Source organism: Cucurbitaria berberidis, assembly GCF_010015615.1.
Source record: "Cucurbitaria berberidis CBS 394.84 unplaced genomic scaffold K460scaffold_2, whole genome shotgun sequence".
NCBI lineage: Eukaryota > Fungi > Ascomycota > Dothideomycetes > Pleosporales > Cucurbitariaceae > Cucurbitaria > Cucurbitaria berberidis.
The window spans coordinates 5688172-5707470 of record NW_024468936.1 but is presented as its reverse complement, the minus strand read 5'-3'; the positions used below and the strand labels follow the sequence as shown (position 1 = coordinate 5707470).

The following is a 19299-nucleotide window of genomic DNA, read 5'->3' as shown; positions in this document are numbered from 1 at the left end:
GAAAGTATTAGCAGGCGATCCGATGCAGACTGGGGCAAGGGCCAAGCGAAGACCAGAGGTGCTGGCATGCATGTGCAGCATAGAAGATGGCTACTATCCATGACACGGGGAGAGAGTCACTTACGTCAGACTATAGCGATGCGCGACCGTGGGAGCTGGGGGGTGGGGAGGGGGGGAGGGATCGAAGAGTAGACCGCGCTTGGACGGACTCACTGCCCCGCTCGCGCATGCACTGAGAAAGGCAACCCATGCACGAGAAGAAGAAGGAATGCAGGCGGGTATGAGGGCTATGCGTGTGGCAGAAAGCGGTCGCCAGAGGGTGCCCTGATCGGTCGGGGTGTGCAGCGAGGGTCCTGCGGCTGTTGATTGCTTGTCGTGGGCTGCGGTGCTTGGACAGCTGGCGGGCGGTACGGACGAGTGGGGCGCTGCAAGAATGAAACAAACACTGCGAGGGCTGGCAAAGCAATTGCATGCAACGAGGGTAAGAAGAAAAGAATCAATCAAGACAAGAGCAGGTGGTGGACGACGGGCATGTGTGGGTGTGGGTGTCGTGAGAGCCCCTCCTCATGCGTGTGCGGCCACTTGGGGAACGCTTCGTGAACGCCTTGCCGAGCCTGAGCGCCATAGTCGGTCGGCTTATCGGCCTCGACGATGCAAATGCTGTTATAGTATATAGTTGTCTACAAGAATGGTCCCCTATATAAGTTTCCCTAACGTCTTCCCCCGGTTGCACGCTATAACAGCAGTTCGCAGCTATGCCGTCAGCCCCCCGGGGATGTTGACCTGCATAATATAAGCAACGAGTCCTCGTCGCTCCCGCCTCCACGCGACTAGGACTTGACCCCCCCTCGTGACTACTACCCACCTCCCACCTCCCACCCGCCATGGCCAAATCCACACATGCCCCGTCCAAAGGGACCCAAATTTCTGATCGCTGCCTGCCGCTCCAATCAACGTTTGTCTGTCCAGGGCAGCCTGCCATCATCGGAAACAGAACATGCGTCCTAGTCCCCGCTGCTGTACCTCGCGCCTTGCGGCTCCGTCCACGTAGACAGCCTCGCCCTCGCTGGTCGAGCTCGCGCTGCTGATCTGCTTGGCCTTGCTAATGCCGAAAATCTTCAGCAAAATAACCATGCTCGCCGCACTCAGAATACTGCCACATAGTATCCCGATCATGACCAGGTTGCTCTTGCGGTACCTATGCGGTCCCACCTTGGCATCTTCCGGCCACCCCGAGTACAGTGCATAGGTAGTCAGGATACTTCCCAGATTCCCCAACCCAGACACCAGCGCGGCGGCTGCGGCTACACCCACTTCGCCGTGGCGCGGTTGGAAGATCTCGTTGGCCCAAGTCATGCAGATGGGCACCGTTGGTCCCAGCCCGAAGCCCACCAGCAAGATGCCGCCATATCGCGACCAGTTCTTAGCGAATGTAGCCACCAGGAGCCCGGTGATCTGGACCATGACAGCGCCACTGAAGAAAAGAGCGCGGTGGTGGTGGAAGCGATCCGAGAGAGGCGTGACCAGCAGGATGGCCAGGAGATCCATCTGACATGGTTAGCTCACATCGTCGCACGTGATGTCCTAACACTTACAAGCCAGATGGGCGCAGACAGCAGACTGAGCTGGATGCCCGTCAATTTGGGGTTGATGCCTCGGATGATGACCGTAGCGTAGGCCTGTGTTCCGTTGCCAACACCTACAACGCCAAAGTACATGATGACTAGTGGATAAATCCTCCAGTCAATCACCACATTCCAGAGATCTTTCATGGTCCACGTGGAGCGATGGTACACGCGCGTTAGGTCCTCGTAATGAATCCTTGCATCCTCTCCAGTCAACGCTGGTTTGCCCTCTGGCAAGAATTTCAACCATCCCGATCGGTTGCGGACTTCGCCAGGAGGAAGTGGCCTGTCTGGCAACCACCACAGGAGCGATATGCCCACAATGAAGCCAATGATGCCGTAGAGAAGGAACATCCACTGGAAACCGACGAGGCCCCCTACTCCATCCATCTTCTGGAACCCAGCCGAGACCAAGCCGACGACGGCCGCGGACATTTGGGATGCTGTGAAGTAGCGCCCAATACGCTTGCCGGTTCGCGAAGGGGGGTAAAAGAGAGTCAAGTAGTACGACATGCCAGGCCACATACCCGCAATAACAATGCCCAGAAGCAATCGAAGTAGGCTGCCCCCACTGTTAGTCTATTATGCCCATCTATGCACGAGGACAACTCACTAAAAGCTCCATGCTGCCTTCATCGCAGTCAAGCACATGCCAATGATGCCAACACAAGTGACAATCCTACTCATCCACGCATGCGGACTGACTCTTGACATGACGAGGTTGGACGGCAAGTCAAAGATGACATAGCAGACGTAGAATAGCGCCAGACCAGTAGACACTTGTTTGGGGGTGATTTTGAGCACGGAGGCAAGATCATGGCCCTCTTTCAGGTTCATGGTCTGAGCAAGTCCGACATTGGAACGGATTGCGGAGCATAGGAAGTAGAGAATCCAGAAGGCTGGAAGAATTCGGCGGTCGAGTTTGCTGCATGGGCGTTGGTATATCGCAGGAATTCAAAGTGCAAGGTTTAGTTAGGCACTCACGAGTATACTCTCTCTATCCTATCAATATCGACCATGTCAGGTTCCACTTCAGGTCCCACTTCAACGTCCCGTTGCATCTCTCCCTGCTTTACTGCATTCGGCTCCTCGAGGTGCTTCTCCGGCGGAGCCCGCCCAATGGTCTGTGATGCCATGGCGGCTGTTCGTTCGCGAGTGAGGGCAACACGCAGTTACCAACCGAGGAGCGGCGAGGCAGGACGAGAAGATATATACCATCTTGCGGCGCCGAGCAATGCACTCAACCAACGGTCTAAGCCGACGCCGGCCGGCTCTGTTTCTGCTCGTCTCATTCGTTGACTACAAATTTTCCATTGCGCGTGGGGTACGCTAGCAGTGGTTTAGGGAACGAGCGTGCATCTTGAACGTCCTCCATGCGGGACAACACGCGCGCTCGGAAACATGGTTTGGGCCCGAGGCCGAAATTTGTTTTTGAGCATGGATGGATGGAGCTTTTGAAGCATCCAGCCAGAACTATGGAATGGCAGGTGTACTAAGCTGGATGAGGGGTCTACGGATGATCTTCCACGTTCCGCCCGCTACTGGAAGCATGGGAGCTTGGGCGCTGGGACTAGGTTGTTTGGTCATCATCATGAATTCCTGAGCATCCATCGCGTGCAGCACTTGAGCTTCACACCCCATAGTCCAATGTGTCCGGTAGTATATCAGATGTTCGCGAACAACTTTGTGCGCTCAGCGCGCAACCTACGGTATACCCGCAGAGCACAACCCCTCCGTCTCCGCGGTGCCCGAAATGCCTCGACATTACCAGAGAACCCACACATCGTACAGTGCCACCTCTACCCATCTTCCCTTGTCAAACTCACCAAGAGATATAGTATGTACACAAGCACCCTCTAGACCCGCACAAATCCTTGCTATCCCTCCTCCCCACCGAACCGCCAACCCCCCAGCTCGCGATAGGAACCTGCGAGTCCCTCCCCGTCACACCAAACAACTTCACCCCAAACCCCTCCTTCCAGCCCATCCTGTCCTCCGTCTACGCCACCCACGCAACATCAGATCCCTACGTGATTCAACAAGCCTCCGCCTATGCCTCCCCAGGCTCTGCGGGTGCAGGACAGCATGGTGGCTGGATACATGTGAGTGACCTGCGGAATCCGCCAGATTATGGCAGGATAGCATGGCCCGAGGATATTCTGGGGAGTGTCGAGGTGGACCGTGCTGGGCAGTTTAGCGATGGGACGTGGCAGGACAGTGGCACCTATCGGATTGTTACGCGCGAGGGCATACTGGGGATGACGGAGTTTATGAGGGGGAAGATGGTGGAGCGGTTACAGCAGCTTGAGGGGCAGATGAAGCAGAAGGCATAGATGATTTGGCAAGCAAGCTCTCACAGCAAGGTGCTTCTGAAGAAGAGAGTATTATAAGGGCTTCGTCCCCCGTTGATCGTCGAAACGGAACAAGGCGTAATGACATGGACGGCAGCAAGTGTATCCAATGAACTGTAGGAACAATGTAAACGGCCGTTTTTCTATAACATAGTACAGCACACGACGATAATATAGACTATACCTCCAAGTGTACCTGTCGATCATGTCTTGGCATCACTGGGAAAAGTTCCGTCGACACTCTACACCCAGATAACACACCAAACGCACTGGACCAACCGCGAGAGAAGTAGTAACAGCCCCTCCCTCCACAATGAGCGAATCCAACACGCCAAAATCCGTCTCAGTCCTCTTCGTCTGTCTCGGAAACATCTGTACGTCCCCTTGCCCCTCCCCCGCACCACCACAGGCTACTAATCTTTGCCCCTCCACTCCCAAGGCCGCTCAACCATGGCAGAAGGCGTCTTCCAGTCCCTAACCCGACCGGACGGCAAACCACCACACCCCTTGGTAGCGACCATCGATTCGTGCGGCACGGGCGCATACCATGTCGGCGACGGCCCGGACTCGCGCACCATGTCCACGCTTTCAAAGAACGGCATAACGACGTACCGCCACGCCGCGCGCAAATTCGCCCCGTCCTCGGACTTCAAAACATTCGACTACATACTCGCCATGGATGACGATAATCTAGACGACCTGCTGCGGTTGCGGCAGAGGGAGGTGAAGAAGCTGGGGGGTGAGGACGGTGTTGGGCAGGTCATGCTGTTTGGCGAGTTTGGGGGGAGCAAGAGGGGAGGGCCGGGGGAGGAAGTGCAGGATCCGTATTATGGGGGCAAAGAGGGGTTTACGGCTGCGTTTGAGCAGAGTGTGAGGTTTTCAAAGGCGTTTCTGGAGAAATTGGAGCAGGGGGAGTTGAGCTGATGACATGGTTTGGATGGAGGATAGGATCGATGTGATACCCATTGACTTTGCATACACTCTAGATAGTTGTAGTATAATTTTTCATATAGCCTCCAACTCTCTAGACGAAGGGACTCGTATTCTTTGAGCATTGGTCAACTTGGGTGAGGTCCTAGTACTCAAAGATACATCGACAAGTGCAATACCAAGCCATACTCAATGGGGAATATTTTGACGACTTCTTCCCTCCTAGGCTCCCATTTAGACTCGATTGCTCGTATCCTACTCAGGCCCGAGGCTGTATCCCGTCTCCAGCCGCAAGTCTCGTTGCTTAGTTTGTCTTCGCTTAAAACGCCCGGAAGTGTACAGGCGTGCATCATATCATCCGTTCCATGGATTGTCAGCCGCACTAAGGCTGAGTGTGCGCTTCGAAAGTGGTGAGTATTCACCTGCCTGGTGAAGAGCAACAAGCGGTAGATCAACAACAAAAAAGAAGATCTTGCCCCTCCATGGAGATAAACCGGCTGTAACGACTCCGGCCCTCTGATAGTCGTTGAATGACTTCATACTTTGCCTAAAATAGCACGGCTTCGTAAGTTGATGCGGCTGTGAAAATGGTGCGCCACGCGAAAGGCGCAGCGAATTATCCGCAGTGGCAGGGAAGTTTAGTTACAGGGCTGCGTCTGCTTGGCGGGCGGCGCTTGAAAGAACAAACGTGATGAAGAGCCAGCTCTGGCACCAAGGCTGAAGGCTGCGTGACCGCTGGCTGCACTCGTATACACCTCCTCAAGACCCAGCTGTAGATTTCCTCCCTCCTCTTCCCTCCTTGGTCTCCTCCCCGCTGTTACATCATCACACCCGCCGTTGCTGTGGTAAACACTGCGGTGCTCCCTCGGCGACGCTATTCGCACCCACCAAACACATCTGAAACCAACCTCACTAGCCGGATTGCCGCAACGCGCATTCGCCCATTCATCATCATCATCAAAGCACATCTCCACTTCCTGACTTCCTGGGCAACCGCGTTCGCGTCGGCAGAGGGCGCAGCAACAACCGAAAGGAACTAAGACGTGCCAGGATGTCTGGCTACGACCGACTGGGTGAGTAACCTACCTTCTACCTGTAATCACGGCTACCAAGATTGCGTCGCGTCGTACACCTTGCTGCGCCGAGCTTTTGCGGGCCCCTGGTCGCTTTGTGTCCCCAGACGTTACACACCTCTTCATTCCTCCTACCCGGCGAGCTTCCACCACTGACGGCGACATTGCATAGGTTCAACAGGCGGCGCCGACGACCACCACTACGAAATGGATCCGCGAAGACCTGGCAGAACGCCCTCTCCGGGCCAGCCACTACGAGGCTACCAGCTCGAAGACCGATATGCCTCTCCCTCTCCACAGCCTGGTGTTTTGGAGATTCCCATGGGACCAAATACAGCAGCCGCTTCTGCAGACCGGCTACCACTCCAGCCAAGTGTGAGTGGTTGCGCAAATCCCATGTCCTACCTACCCTACCTTGCAGTTCAGCTGTCATTACTCGAGAAACTATGGTCATGAAGCGTCTTCACCGCTAACCAATACCCAGTATTCTGTCGAGAATATCCCCTACGCCTCTGGTAACTACCACGATGATTATGATCCACGCCCTCCCGGCCAGCGCCTGGACAGCGACTACTCACTTGATCCCCAAGCGCATCACGACGCATACTACAACCCGCCCTACGATCCCTCTCCGCATGACGAGATCCCACATCCAGGCTATGGCACGCAGCCAACCCACTACTGGCAAGATGAAGAGGATCAAAGGCCCATGATGGCTGGCGCAAATTCGTACGGCCCAGATCCGCACGATGGAGAGGGGCTCGACCATATGGACCATATGGATCCAGAGAACCCGTTCCACGACGAGCCTCTGCCTACGCCTAGTCCAGCCCCAATAAAGCGATGGAAAACTGTAAAGGAAGTCCAGTTGTTCAAGGGCAATTTGGTGCTGGATTGCCCTATTCCCCCTCGGTTACTCAACCAGGTACCACATGCGCAGCCCCCAGAGCGTGACGAATTCACACATATGCGTTATTCGGCTGCTACGTGCGATCCTGCAGACTTTGACGCAGAGCGCTTTACTTTGCGCCAGAAGCTCTTCGCAAAGCCCAGGCATACCGAGCTCTTCATTGTCATTACCATGTACAACGAGGAGGACGAGCTGTTCGCGCGAACCATGACCGGTGTGATCAAAAACATTGAATACATGAATTCACGGACGAATAGTAAGACGTGGGGCAAGGACGCTTGGAAGAAAATTGTTGTCTGCGTGGTTAGCGATGGACGTGCCAAGATCAATCCGCGAACGCGAGCTGTGCTAGCTGGACTCGGTGTCTATCAAGATGGCATTGCCAAGCAACAAGTCAACGGTAAAGACGTGACGGCACATATCTACGAATATACTACGCAGATGACCCTCGACATCAAGAAAGGCGTGGTTGGCGTTAAAAAAGGAAACACGCCGGTACAGATGCTGTTCTGTCTGAAGGAGAAGAACCAGAAGAAGATCAATTCCCATCGATGGTTTTTCCAAGCGTTTGGCGCCGTTCTGGATCCCAACATCTGTGTCCTGATCGATGCGGGTACAAAACCCGGCAAGGACTCCGTTTACCAACTCTGGAAGGCATTCGACTTGGAGCCCATGTGCGCTGGTGCTTGTGGTGAGATCAAGGCCATGTTGGTTCACGGAAAGAAGCTCCTGAACCCCCTGGTTGCAACACAAAATTTCGAGTACAAGATGAGTAATATCCTGGACAAACCTTTGGAATCAGCATTCGGTTTCATTAGTGTGCTTCCCGGTGCCTTCTCCGCCTATCGATACATTGCACTTCAGAACGACAAGACTGGACAAGGACCGCTGGAAAAGTACTTTGCAGGCGAGAAGATGCACGGCGCCAACGCTGGCATCTTCACGGCCAACATGTACCTAGCAGAAGATCGTATTCTTTGCTTCGAACTGGTCTCCAAGAGGAATTGCCACTGGATCTTACAGTACGTCAAGTCTGCGACCGGTGAGACGGACGTACCGACCACCATGTCTGAATTTATCAGTCAGCGTCGCCGCTGGCTCAACGGATCCTTCTTCGCTGCTGTATACGCCCTGGCCCATTCTTTCGATATCTTCCGCAGTGATCATTCGTTCCTGCGCAAAATGATGTTCCTCGTCGAATTCGTTTACCAAACTATTAGCATGATCTTCGCCTGGTTTGCCCTCGGTAATTTCTTTCTGGTCTTCCGCATCCTCACAGGTTCATTACAAAACGAACTCGGTACGACCGGCAAGGTGCTCTTTATCGTCTTCGAATGGCTGTACATCGCTGTGTTGATAACGTGTTTTATCTTGTCACTCGGTAATCGGCCGCAGGGTTCTAACAAGTGGTACATGTCCATGGTATGCTTCTGGTGTATCATCATGGCATACCTCATGTTCGCATCAATCTTCATCACTGTGAAATCTGTTCAAACCCAAATCAAGGAGAACAACGGCTTCAACGTTGCGGATCTCTTCAAGGATAAGATATTTGCGACTCTGATTATATCACTACTATCGACGTACGTGATGTATTTCGTCGTATCCATAATCTTCCTCGACCCATGGCATATGTTCACCTCGTTTATACAATACCTCCTCATGACACCAACGTACATCAACATCCTAAACGTCTACGCGTTCTGCAACACCCACGACATTACTTGGGGAACAAAGGGCGATGATAAGCCGGAGAAACTTCCTTCAGTCACGACAAAGGCCGACGGTAAAGCGGATATTCAAGCACCAACGGACGATGCAGATCTCAACACACAATATGAGACCGAACTTCGCGTCTTCAGCACGAAATGGAAAGAGGAGAAGAAGGTGGTTTCAGCGGGGGACAAACAAGAAGATTACTACAGGGGTTTCCGATCTGGGGTCGTCTTGTTTTGGATGTTTTGCAATCTCGGGCTTTCTGCCCTCGTTCTGCAGGCAGGCGGCCTGGAGCTCACAGTCAGCAATCCAGACGAGGCGCAGAAAAAACAAACCCAAGCGGCAACAATTTATTTAGCGGTGGTCCTCTACAGCGTAGCAGGATTGGCTGCTTTCAGATTTACTGGTGCTATGTGGTTCTTGGTGGTTCGAATGGTGAGTGCCGCTATGGCCTTTAGGCTCCCTCATACCGAAATTCGCAGATTACTAACCATGTCAACAGTTCCGCGGTGTCTGAGCAGGATTTGCTCCGGCGAAGTAAGGAGTTACGATCATCGGTTGGCGTTGAGCATGTTAATCGGGCCAGGTAACAGTACCTTGATGGAATTTAGCCTCCCGTATGCGATGTCTATGACTAGATACCACTTTACGAAAAGAGCACGCGTATTAGGTACTTTGATTGAGCTATTCGTCTCAAAATTGTTTGTTTTGATCCAATTATCCAGGCTCTCTCACCATGCTGCTTCCTACGAACACCCCAAGCTACTCTCATATCACGCACCTTCTACTTTATCATGTTTGCCTTCACCTTGTCGTCATCACAACACAGTTAGCATGGACCGTGCGCTCAGTCACCATAGAATATCTGCTGTCTTGCTATTTCCTCGCCCTCACCCAATTCGTACCACTTAACTTAATTCAACTCATCTCGCTGCGTGCTGCAAGCGTACTCATCATACACATACTGCAGTTTGAGCGCGCGCCTCTTGCTGCACCTGCTCAACACTACTTCGAGCTCCGCATAGGTTCGTGAGTCTGCTCTTCCCACACTCTACGCATTGGCAAACATCATCGGCCAAATTGGTTGCCTCACGACAACACGCTGACTTCACCCTCTCTAGATCTACCTCGACTGAAATTCACATCACAACTCTCAGAGCGCATCACTGAAATTCTACAATCATGAGCTGGGATACCGGAACTGGTATGTTTCTTAGTCGCACACACGTTTCAAACCTCGTCCTGATACCTCACAGGCGGAGGTGACTCCTGGAACTCGGTGCCTACGGGCACTGAAGCTGGTGCCGATGCTGGCGGTGCCGACTCTTGGGGCGGTGGTGGTGACACCGGCGGTGGAGGAGCAGGCAACGGTGGTGATGAGACTTGCCGAGTGTGAGTTTTACCATGCGCACATGCGCACCCTTTCGATGTACTAACTCTGGTCATAGTTGCCATCAGACTGGTCACTACGCCCGCGAATGCCCTGACAAGCCCGAGGGAGGCGGTCTCACCGGAGAATGCTACAACTGCGGTGAAGTCGGTCACAACAAGGCTGATTGTACCAACCCTCGCGTCGAACGCGCCTTTTCCGGCACTTGCAACTCCTGCGGTCAAGAGGGACATGCTGCGCGCAGCTGCCCCACCAACCCCATGAAGTGTAGACTCTGCGACGAGGAAGGTCACAAGGCTCTTGACTGCAAGTCTCGTCGCATCGTCAACTGGTATGGCGTCCCCGAGATGGATGCTGAGGATGCTTGGTCCGCCTTGATTGATGCGGCCAAGGAGAAGGATCTGGATACCTTTCGGACGTGTCTGAGGGCTTATGCTCGCGCCACCATGGAGCAGTTCAGCCTTCCTGCGGTAGAGGAGGCTCTGCGAGAGGATGGCTTGGGTGTCCACTTGATCGCCAAGGAGCAGGAGGTTGCCGTCAACCTGACTATCATCGACTTGGTGGGCAATCCGGACCGTAAGTATGTGCTTTCTGTCCAGCTGTCCGACAAACCTCGTCGCGCGAAGCTCGCTCAGGGTTGGCCTGAGAGCGCCGCACAGAACATCGAGCGTCTTGCTTCTGCTGGCTTCGTTGAGGACCGAGGTGTTCCGCTCTGCGGCAACTGCGGTGAGCTCGGTCACATTCGCAAGGTAAGCCTAAGCCAAGTCAATCTAAGGGTCAGTGTACTTCAAGCTAACTTTTCCCAAGCACTGCAAGGAAGAACAAGTCGAGCGCGAGTCCATGCAGCCCGTCGTTCAATGCGTTTACTGTAAGGAGGACGGCCATCGTGCACGTGATTGCCCCAAGGAGCGTGTCAACCAGTATGCGTGCAAAAACTGCAAGCAGGAGGGACATAATGCCAAAGAATGCCCCGAGCCTCGCTCAGCCGAAGGCGTCGAGTGCCACAAGTGCAACCAGACCGGTCACTTTTCCCGGGATGTAAGTAAAGTCAAAATTCCAGTCCAGGCTAAGATTATCTATCGAGCCTTGGATCCAAGTCGGGAAACTCCAGTCCTGACTAACATATGACAGTGCCCTAACGTCGAGGCGCGTCCCCCGAGGACCTGCCGTAACTGCGGCTCGGAAGACCACATGGCCAAGGAGTGCGACCAGCCTCGTAACCCGGATACTGTTACGTGCCGCAATTGCGAGAAGCAAGGCCACTTTTCACGTGACTGCCCTGAGCCCAAGGACTGGAGCAAGGTCAAGTGTAGCAACTGCGAAGAGATGGGTCACACTATCAAGGTAAGCTACTCCTGATAGAACCTTAGAAACAAGCTAATCTATGATAGCGTTGCAAGGCTCCGATCACGGGGGGAGATGGCATGGGTGACGGTGGTCCGGTTGAGGCTGCTGGAGGTTGGGATACCGCAGGAGATGCTACGGCTGCTGGTGGAGCCGAGTCCTCCTGGGGTGGAGGCGCTGCTGCAAGTGGCGGCGGCTGGTAGGCGGTATACACTTCACGAAGGCCTTCACGATCCTGAATCACAACGAGAATACGAGAATGAGGACTCAATGATGGCATGACGACATGGCTGATTTCAAGGGTATCGGACATGTATTTCGACGGCTTTCTGACTGCGTGGCAGCTCAAGCTGCCCAGATTTCACTAGCTGAAAGAGTTATACAAAAGTGTGTTTCACATATTTTCAAGTGCCTCAAACATCGAATGTGAGATAAATTGCGCGGAAGATTACTTAATGTTGACTCGTGCCGGTTCGGAAGACGTGGGTAAGTTGCCTGTCGACGCGATAGTATTTCCTTTTCCTTTTCAAAGGTTCCGCGAATCTCCTGCGTATGACGGTACATTGCATCGTACAAAGATGTTGTTGGAGTGGGTGTACAGAAAAATGAGCTGGGATACTCATGTTATCACAAAGTCGTGAACTTTCAAACGGCCTATCATGCAGTGGCAGGCATATTGGGGTGCTCGCTGGTTGCCGTGGTGCTCGAACACGGACGATGATCATCGTGGGGGTTGGGGACGCATGGTCCTTCCCCGCAGCATAGCTCTAATTGGCCTTTCCTATTTGGCTCGAGATGCAGGCGCATATAGATGCACTAGTGTTGAATATATATCACATTCCCTTAATGGATTCAAAAGCATGTTCGAATAATCGGGCATCTTGCCAAGTTGCATTAGTGACCTCGGGACGGTAGTAGTACTAGCGCAAACAGATTCGAGCCCCAGGTGTGAGCGGAACACTATGGGCACCGTATGATACCTGCTTTACGGTTGTTAGGAGTGCCGGCAATGTCAGCTCGGTCTAGACGGGCATGGCAGGACTGGACTTTCGGGCGATGGGTAGATGAAGTGGGGAACCCTCGTTGTCGCGGTGGGTATCACTGTCTCGCAAGCCACCATGCAGACCATGCAGGAGCTCTCCAAAGGTTTGAAAAGCACCGCAGAACGCTGACAGGAGCCCAACCTCCGCGTATCTCAATCGTTTCCAACTAAATCAAGGTTCCCCCTTGAAGCGTTCGAGTTAGTTTTTCCGCTCGGCGGGTGTTACAAAGTTCTGTGGGATGATCGTCGTCTGAAACGGTTCCGTTGAACTCTGAGACGGCTTGACCTGAAGTCGACGGGCGTGAAACGCTTGTCAAGTCAAGAACTGAACTGACGACGCCGCTCCACATGGCAAAACGAAACGCCAACTGACTGTGACGGCGTCGGACGCGCATACACCACGCGCATATCCTCAAGACGTGTCCCGAGCTCAGTGCTGCGCGGACGGCGAGAATGAGGGCTAATTTTGCTGTTTTGGCGGCCTTGCAGCAGGCTAACGAGGCCAACATGACCCAACACAACCCCTCTTTTATGCCTTTTGGGGCCAAAACCATGGCCCAATTTCACTTAATTTGTGGACCATACGGGCCTCGGTGTTGGGGCCTCCCCATCTATCTCACGCCCGAGAGAGATTTTTATCTCAGAGTGCAGCTGTCAAGAGATCCTCTTATGATGGAGGTATAGCTTTGCGTAAGCAGTGTCTCGCCTATCTGATGATCGGCATACCATTAGCTCTTTACGAGTTGAGAGCAACTGACTTGATTCAGGTTGAGACTGGAGGTCTTGTAGCTCAACAGCTGATGCGCTTTTCTACTGCAAATTGTGGAGCGTTGACAAGCCATCCAGCTCTTGTTCTTGCGCTACACCGGATATCGTTCCACGCAAGTAATCGACCAACCTCGCGGCGCACTCTATGCTGACGCCGCCGATTAATTAGCCAACAATTAAGCTCGAAGTGGCAACTTTCGATAGTTCGTGCATGCCACTATCGGGTCATTTGCTGGCTTTGATTGACCTGATCAGGCCAAATTACCGGCCGTGTATGCATGGCGTCTGCAGCGCACGGACTGCGGGTGAAAGCCCGGCATCTCGGCCTCTATCCAACCTCTTGTTCGCATCGGGTAGGTGAGAGAGCCCCAACCCGTACGCTGTGGGTACTTTGCCGGTACGTTTAGACTTTGTTTTAGGGGCCTGAGCACTGAAACTAAAGGTTGCTCCATGGCAGACGGGGGGCACCCAAGGCAGATTTGCTGCGTCCTGTCGCTGTCAGATTGGGGACCTTGGTGGAGGCCATGTCGACGTCGTCCAACATTTACAAGAGTCGGTCGCGCGAATGGAGGCTCAACACGACGAGGCAATGCCGCAGCAGCCATGCGGCTCCACGAGAGAGACAGGCAAGGCTATCGTATCGCTTTCCAGACCCATGTATCCGATCGCGAAATTGCACGTATCAGCGCTTACAGCAAGCGCAGGCATGCTTTGCCAGCTTGCCGCTCTCAGTAAGGCGGCATGCGGGAGAAGAAGCACCCTGGGCCCGCTACAGTGCATCTCCAGGTCTCACCAATTTGGCTTTGCATGTCGCTTCAAGGATGGCAGAGCGACTTCTGGTCGAGACGGTGGTCTGTGTCCGCGTACATGCACATGGCGGCCTGCAGGCCAGGCCGCCTGTCCAACGGCTGAGCGCCAGGGATGCGAGTGCGCAGAGGACGAGGGTGGGTGGGTATAAGGTCGTCAACCGCCTGGTCGAGCAAGTCGTGGAACCCCAATACCAACCTTGACTGTTTGATTCATCTACGAAGAGGCAGGTAGCGACGTGGTGCCATCGTACATCTCCAAACCCCTTCTCTGCTGCGCATCTTTATCATCTCTAATCATCCTTTCCCAAGTCTATTCTCGTCTAGTCGATTGGAGCTCACAAATTATCTATCACCATCACTTCACGCGCCTTCCTCCTTCCCTAACTGGACACTGGCTTCTTCAACTACAAGCCTACAACCTCACTGATCTATTCTCCACAACATCCCCATTCCTACAACTAGCCCTGCTCGCCAGCACCTCCATCAAGTCGCAACCTCAGCCAACATGCTCTTCACTGCGCTTTCCACGGCTCTCGTGCTGCTTGCCAGCTCTGCCAATGCCTTGCCTTGGCCCGCTCAGGAAGTTGCAACTTACACTCCTGCTCGCGACCTCAGCAGACTCGCAAAGCTATTCCCCGAGAGCTCGCTACCCGCACCAAACGAAAGCCTCAAATATGTGCTCCTCGGTATCGGCACGCAGAACTACACCTGTCCCCCTGGTGACGAGAACGCTGTTCCTGGAACTACTGGTGCTGTTGGTAAGTCAATCTTGTACTTGGACGAGGGATTACAACTGACATCCATAAAGCGACGCTCTACGACATCGGCTCCAAGCTCAACGACGACCCCATGGCCAAGTGGAAAATCGGTTCCATCTCTCCCCTCGCTCTCGCTCTAAGCGCTCTGCCCAAGACGTTGACAATGGGCCTCAAGTCCCAAGGTTTCGACAAGATCGCCGGTCACCACTTCTTCGGCAAGATTTCTGACATCAACACGCCAATCTTTGCCCTCGACAAGCTTAGCCTTCAGCCCCAGCCATTGGCCCAGGTCAGCAAGCTCAACGAGACGGATGCCCCCGCGACCTCCTGCCCCGGCAACAACGGCCTCGGTGCGATCAAGTGGCTCTACCTCAAGGACACCAAGAACATCTCCCAAGGTGGCATCAACACCGTCTATCGTGTTGAGACGGCCGGCGGTAACAAGCCTGCTACCTGCAAGGGCATGAAGCCTTCATGGGAGGTCAAATACGCGGCGCAATGTACGTATGCCCTGGATAGACTCACAACGTTGACCTGATCGCTAACACTATTCGCAGACTGGGTCTTTGGTCCTAAGAACTAGGCGCCGAACTTGCGGTTATCGTTTCGAACGTGTCGGAACGCTCATACATATTATGCGTCTGCTAGGACATGCCTGGCCTAATTACGCGTCACTGCATTCGTCTTATATTGACACGATGACTGGTGGCGTGGCGCTTCCTTTTCTGTATTTACCTTTCCTTGTCTTTACGATACCCGTCATCATGCATATTTGGTGGTGACCTTTCCATCACCAAATCTTAGGCGTTCCCGGAGCAAAACATGGGTGGCTCATTTGAAGGTGACGGAGAATAGATCACCTACAATAATATCAAAAGTTCGACTTTCCATCTTTGCTGGCTCATATTGCGACATCGTGTCTCTACTCTTTATGTCTTTACGGGCGGTGGTATTTACGTGTTTAGACGCAGAACTGAACGTCTTCGATAGCTGTATGTGCAACGTGTGCTGACGGTATTCACGATCCATCCCCCGTGTCTCCGAATCGAGTGCGCATATGGCGGGTCACCTGCAATACGCCACGAGAACACCCATGTACTCCACGCCGCCAGTGCCGCAAAGGGAAGGGACGTAGCTGACAGCAGCATTCCCACGTCTTCTCACGAGCTTCTCACCGATACGGCACAGATCAAGCCGCGCCTCCACCAACGTGTAATGTTCTGACCATGATTACGATAGAAACTGCACGACACCGATCGCGTTGCGGCACAGAATCCTGCATGTCTTCCAACACACAGTGCCGCATGCGCCTCTGTAAGATCTTTTCAAGGCTATCGGCAAAGCTTCGCTGATTCCTTTCCTTCTTTTATTCAGAGTCCATTTACCACCCGTTTCTTCCTTCCAAGCATCCCACGCGCCCGCCGAGAACGTGGACGCGTTGCCGGCAGCCACCCGCTGGGATGCAAATCTATCGAAGGTTCCAATACTGAATCACCGGCTGGCCTGTCCTACATTGAGAAGGTGGGCGGCGGGTATTCCGCTTGGCGCCCGGTGGGGGAAAGTGGTAGTACCAAAGTGAACGTGGGCGCTTGGGGTGGGTTTAGCGAAGTGGGACGATATATTGGGAGGCGTGCAAGGCGAGTGGATTGAAGACGGAAATTTCAACTACCACTGGTACTGCTGCTGCTGAGAAATACGTTCTCGTAAGGATTGCGGGTGGAGAGATGCCGTTTGGTGTGTCGCCTGGGTGGAGTAGATATGAAATGCCTCCATGCGATGAAAAGCGCGTATTGAAGCCGATCTTCCGGAATGAAGGGTGTCTTCCTTCGCATCGTCTGAATCAGATTTTACTTTCTTTAGATCGTACGCGTAGGCAAGGGGCCTTTGCACGTTGTTCCGACATGCTACTCATCTCCTAGCGCAGGGATGGATGAGCGGTACGTCCCGACTCTCGGCGGCTACTACGCACTACAGACCCTTGACCCGTTCATGCGCTGGATGCACGTCATTGCGAGGGTTACCGCATAGATGGGTGATCCTGCATGGAAGGTGTGCTGAATATCCGGAATGAAAATGAATGCGATGCTTTCGAAGAGGGTTGTTGGTGATGCTCAAGGGGCGCAGTTGGGAGTTGGCGAACGGGTGGGGCGATGATCAACGCCCATAGCATATCTGCACATCTTATAGCTGCAAATGTGCCACGTGCTTTATGGCAAGATGGGGACGTTCTGGTATACTAATGCACAGCCAAGTTTCTCGCTGGACTTTATGCTGGAGCGTTATAGCATCCACAATCAAATTGGGGATCATGCTTTTCAAGGCTATGGAATTTTTCTCTTCATGGAGCAGTTTAGGGCTTGAGAGGCTTACTTCTTCTATGACTGCGAGCTGAAGATAGTAGCAGGCCTTTTTGGTGATATTTGCTAGTTGTGGAGTTCATCAGATAACTGAGTAGAAGGCGGGAAAAATTATCAACTCGAAGGTAAGAAGTCAAGTTCGTGACGTGGTACGAAGAGTTCAGTCGGACAACGTCTATTGGGTTTATTTGTCGCCAGTGCAGGCCAGGCGCTTCCCTTCGCAATGATTTCCAACCATCCGAAAGGTACTGTCCGGTTGTCGCCATCTGCCTCCAGCCAAGTTCCAACACTTCAAAGCGGAATCTGCAGACAGGCGCTTTTACGTCGATGAGAGCTCGCGCTGCTTGTCACCGGGTCATCGTCGTCTGCACGCATGGCTCGGGGAATTGTTCTGCCCTCAATAGCTCAAAGTTGTTTTATACGATGCGTCACGCTCCACGACCATTATCCAGCTTCTTTCCGTTTCGCAACTGCATTCTCGTACGCGATGAGGTCAATGTTGCCAGCATCCCAGACCGCGACTGCTTGTACGAAGATGCCTTTGTCTTTGCGACGTTCGACATAGCCGATCACGTTGATCCAGGCGCCGACATCGAGCTCATGGCGTTTTATCCGCTCAAGGTTATGTTCGACATCGACATTCGCAATGGTCGGCGGAGTGGAAGCGGGGTGGTTGTGCTTCAGGCGCAATGTCGCCGTCTTAACGATGTACTCATGGACGCTGGACCAAGGTCAGCTGACGTCGTTTCCACTAAATGTGGTCACACTACCAGCCCAGAAAGCGAACCTTTGTCCCAGGCTTGCAATCCTCGAGATCGGCCAGCAGTACAAGATTCGAGGCTATAGGTCCAGACATGGTGTTGACTTCGTCTCAACACGGCGAATCCTATGACCGAGGCCGGGAGCGCACGTGCCACTTTTAGCGTGAGCGACATCATACCCTCATGCGTCCAGGCCCGATACTGACCTGCCAGGCAACCTTCGATCCTCTTGCACGACCACCTCACCGCTGCATACCTCCGCGAATCTCCTTAGACTGCCCGATTATTATCTCTTTTTGCTTCTCCGAAAAGTATGTAAAACCCTCCTGTTATCTGCCAACCCTCCCCCGCAATCTGGCTGCCGGATATCCCACCTGATCCTTACACGGGTCTCTGATGTGGTCCTACAGGTGTGCAAAGCTGACTGAAAGCGTTCAGGACCTACTTCAACATGAGCGGCTGGGGCCTGGGCTGGTTTGGGGGAGGCCAGGCGAAGAAGGAGGCACCCAAGAAAGCAATACTTCAGCTGCGAGGGCAACTTGAGATGCTGAATAAGAGGGAGAAGCACCTGCAAAATCAGATGGACGAGCAAGATACGCTGGCGCGGAAATATGTCTCAAGCAACAAAACCGGTACTGTTGCCTTCACAACTACCCCCACCAGCGACCTTGCTAATGTAGTGTAAAGCGGCGAAAGCGGCGTTACGGCGGAAGAAGCAATTTGAGCACTCACTAGAGCAAACGAGCTCCCAGATCATGACACTAGAACGCGAGATCTACTCGATCGAGACGGCCAATATCAACAAGGAGACGCTCGATGCCATGCAGAACGCAAAGACCGCCATGAAGCAGATACATGCCGGCCTTACCATCGACAAGGTGGACAATATCATGTACGTCCTTGTCCATAACCACGTCTTTTCCCCTGCCTTCCAGCTCTCTGCAGCCTTGAACACACTTGCTAATCATGGGATGTTATAGGGAAGATTTGCGCGAGCAACACGCAATCGGCGAAGAAATCAGCGAAGCGATAACCTCGGGCGTAGCGTCGACCGGTATCGACGAAGACGAGCTCGACGAGGAACTCGCGGAACTACAACAAGAGAAGCTCGACGAGGCCATGTTAAAGACAGGCAACGTGCCCGTTGGCGATACTGTGGGGAGACTACCCCAAGCGCCGCACACAGAGGTCAAGGGCAAGGCACCGCAGAGGGCGGAGGAGGATGATGAAGAGGAGGAGCTACGGAAGTTGCAAGCCGAGATGGCTATGTGAGCGTCTGTTTGGGCGGCGGGAACATGGGCTGCCATCTCTTGGTGAATAGCACGAGTAGAGTGAGACACTATAGGCGTACGGCGATTCAGCGGCGGGGTCTTACTTTCCCCATTTTCATGCGTTTTGATTGCGCCGCAGGCATTTGAAGGCTTGAATCTTTCTTTCAGCCTTACATTTTCAGGAGATGCGGACT

The 19299-nt window shown here is 53.4% G+C and overlaps 8 protein-coding genes across 8 annotated transcripts; 5 read left to right on the top strand and 3 right to left on the bottom strand.

The window, feature by feature from the left end:
• Positions 1-366: 366 nt before the first annotated feature.
• On the bottom strand, positions 367-1204 carry K460DRAFT_84704 (uncharacterized protein). Its single transcript, XM_040938748.1, has one exon. It carries the CDS (start codon positions 983-985, stop codon positions 497-499), a length of 489 nt encoding a protein of 162 aa, XP_040791625.1. The 5' UTR covers positions 986-1204; the 3' UTR covers positions 367-496.
• On the bottom strand, positions 903-2817 carry K460DRAFT_364970 (high affinity nicotinic acid plasma membrane permease-like protein). The gene is made up of 4 exons (XM_040933097.1): positions 2610-2817; positions 2239-2550; positions 1596-2187; positions 903-1548 (listed from the first exon to the last, which is right to left on the bottom strand). The coding sequence occupies exons 1-4, from the start codon at positions 2759-2761 to the stop codon at positions 982-984; spliced, it is 1623 nt and encodes a 540-aa protein (XP_040791624.1). The 5' UTR covers positions 2762-2817; the 3' UTR covers positions 903-981.
• On the top strand, positions 2760-4304 carry K460DRAFT_428509 (uncharacterized protein; the record flags this gene model as incomplete). Its single annotated transcript, XM_040938293.1, has 3 exons — positions 2760-2772; positions 3286-3410; positions 3464-4304. 3 exons carry the CDS (start codon positions 2760-2762, stop codon positions 3956-3958), a joined length of 633 nt encoding a protein of 210 aa, XP_040791623.1. The 3' UTR covers positions 3959-4304.
• Positions 4290-5352, top strand: K460DRAFT_415495 (low molecular weight phosphotyrosine protein phosphatase-like protein; the record flags this gene model as incomplete). Its single annotated transcript, XM_040937737.1, has 2 exons — positions 4290-4350; positions 4416-5352. The coding sequence occupies 2 exons, from the start codon at positions 4290-4292 to the stop codon at positions 4898-4900; spliced, it is 546 nt and encodes a 181-aa protein (XP_040791622.1). The 3' UTR covers positions 4901-5352.
• An 834-nt stretch (positions 5353-6186) lies between these two features.
• K460DRAFT_375780 (glycosyltransferase family 2 protein) lies at positions 6187-9122 on the top strand (the record flags this gene model as incomplete). The annotated part of the gene is made up of 3 exons (XM_040934807.1): positions 6187-6354; positions 6464-9040; positions 9108-9122. The coding sequence occupies 3 exons, from the start codon at positions 6187-6189 to the stop codon at positions 9120-9122; spliced, it is 2760 nt and encodes a 919-aa protein (XP_040791621.1).
• A 4975-nt stretch (positions 9123-14097) lies between these two features.
• K460DRAFT_364966 (uncharacterized protein) lies at positions 14098-15685 on the top strand. Its single transcript, XM_040933096.1, has 3 exons — positions 14098-14716; positions 14767-15216; positions 15274-15685. Exons 1-3 carry the CDS (start codon positions 14464-14466, stop codon positions 15297-15299), a joined length of 729 nt encoding a protein of 242 aa, XP_040791620.1. The 5' UTR covers positions 14098-14463; the 3' UTR covers positions 15300-15685.
• A 1569-nt stretch (positions 15686-17254) lies between these two features.
• Positions 17255-18150, bottom strand: K460DRAFT_84567 (uncharacterized protein). The gene is made up of 3 exons (XM_040938746.1): positions 18041-18150; positions 17844-17989; positions 17255-17794 (listed from the first exon to the last, which is right to left on the bottom strand). The coding sequence occupies exons 2-3, from the start codon at positions 17927-17929 to the stop codon at positions 17518-17520; spliced, it is 363 nt and encodes a 120-aa protein (XP_040791619.1). The 5' UTR covers positions 17930-17989; positions 18041-18150; the 3' UTR covers positions 17255-17517.
• K460DRAFT_364964 (vacuolar-sorting protein-like protein snf7) lies at positions 17916-19203 on the top strand. Its single transcript, XM_040933095.1, has 4 exons — positions 17916-17997; positions 18048-18466; positions 18522-18726; positions 18815-19203. Exons 2-4 carry the CDS (start codon positions 18286-18288, stop codon positions 19104-19106), a joined length of 678 nt encoding a protein of 225 aa, XP_040791618.1. The 5' UTR covers positions 17916-17997; positions 18048-18285; the 3' UTR covers positions 19107-19203.
• The last annotated feature ends 96 nt before the right edge of the window (positions 19204-19299 follow it).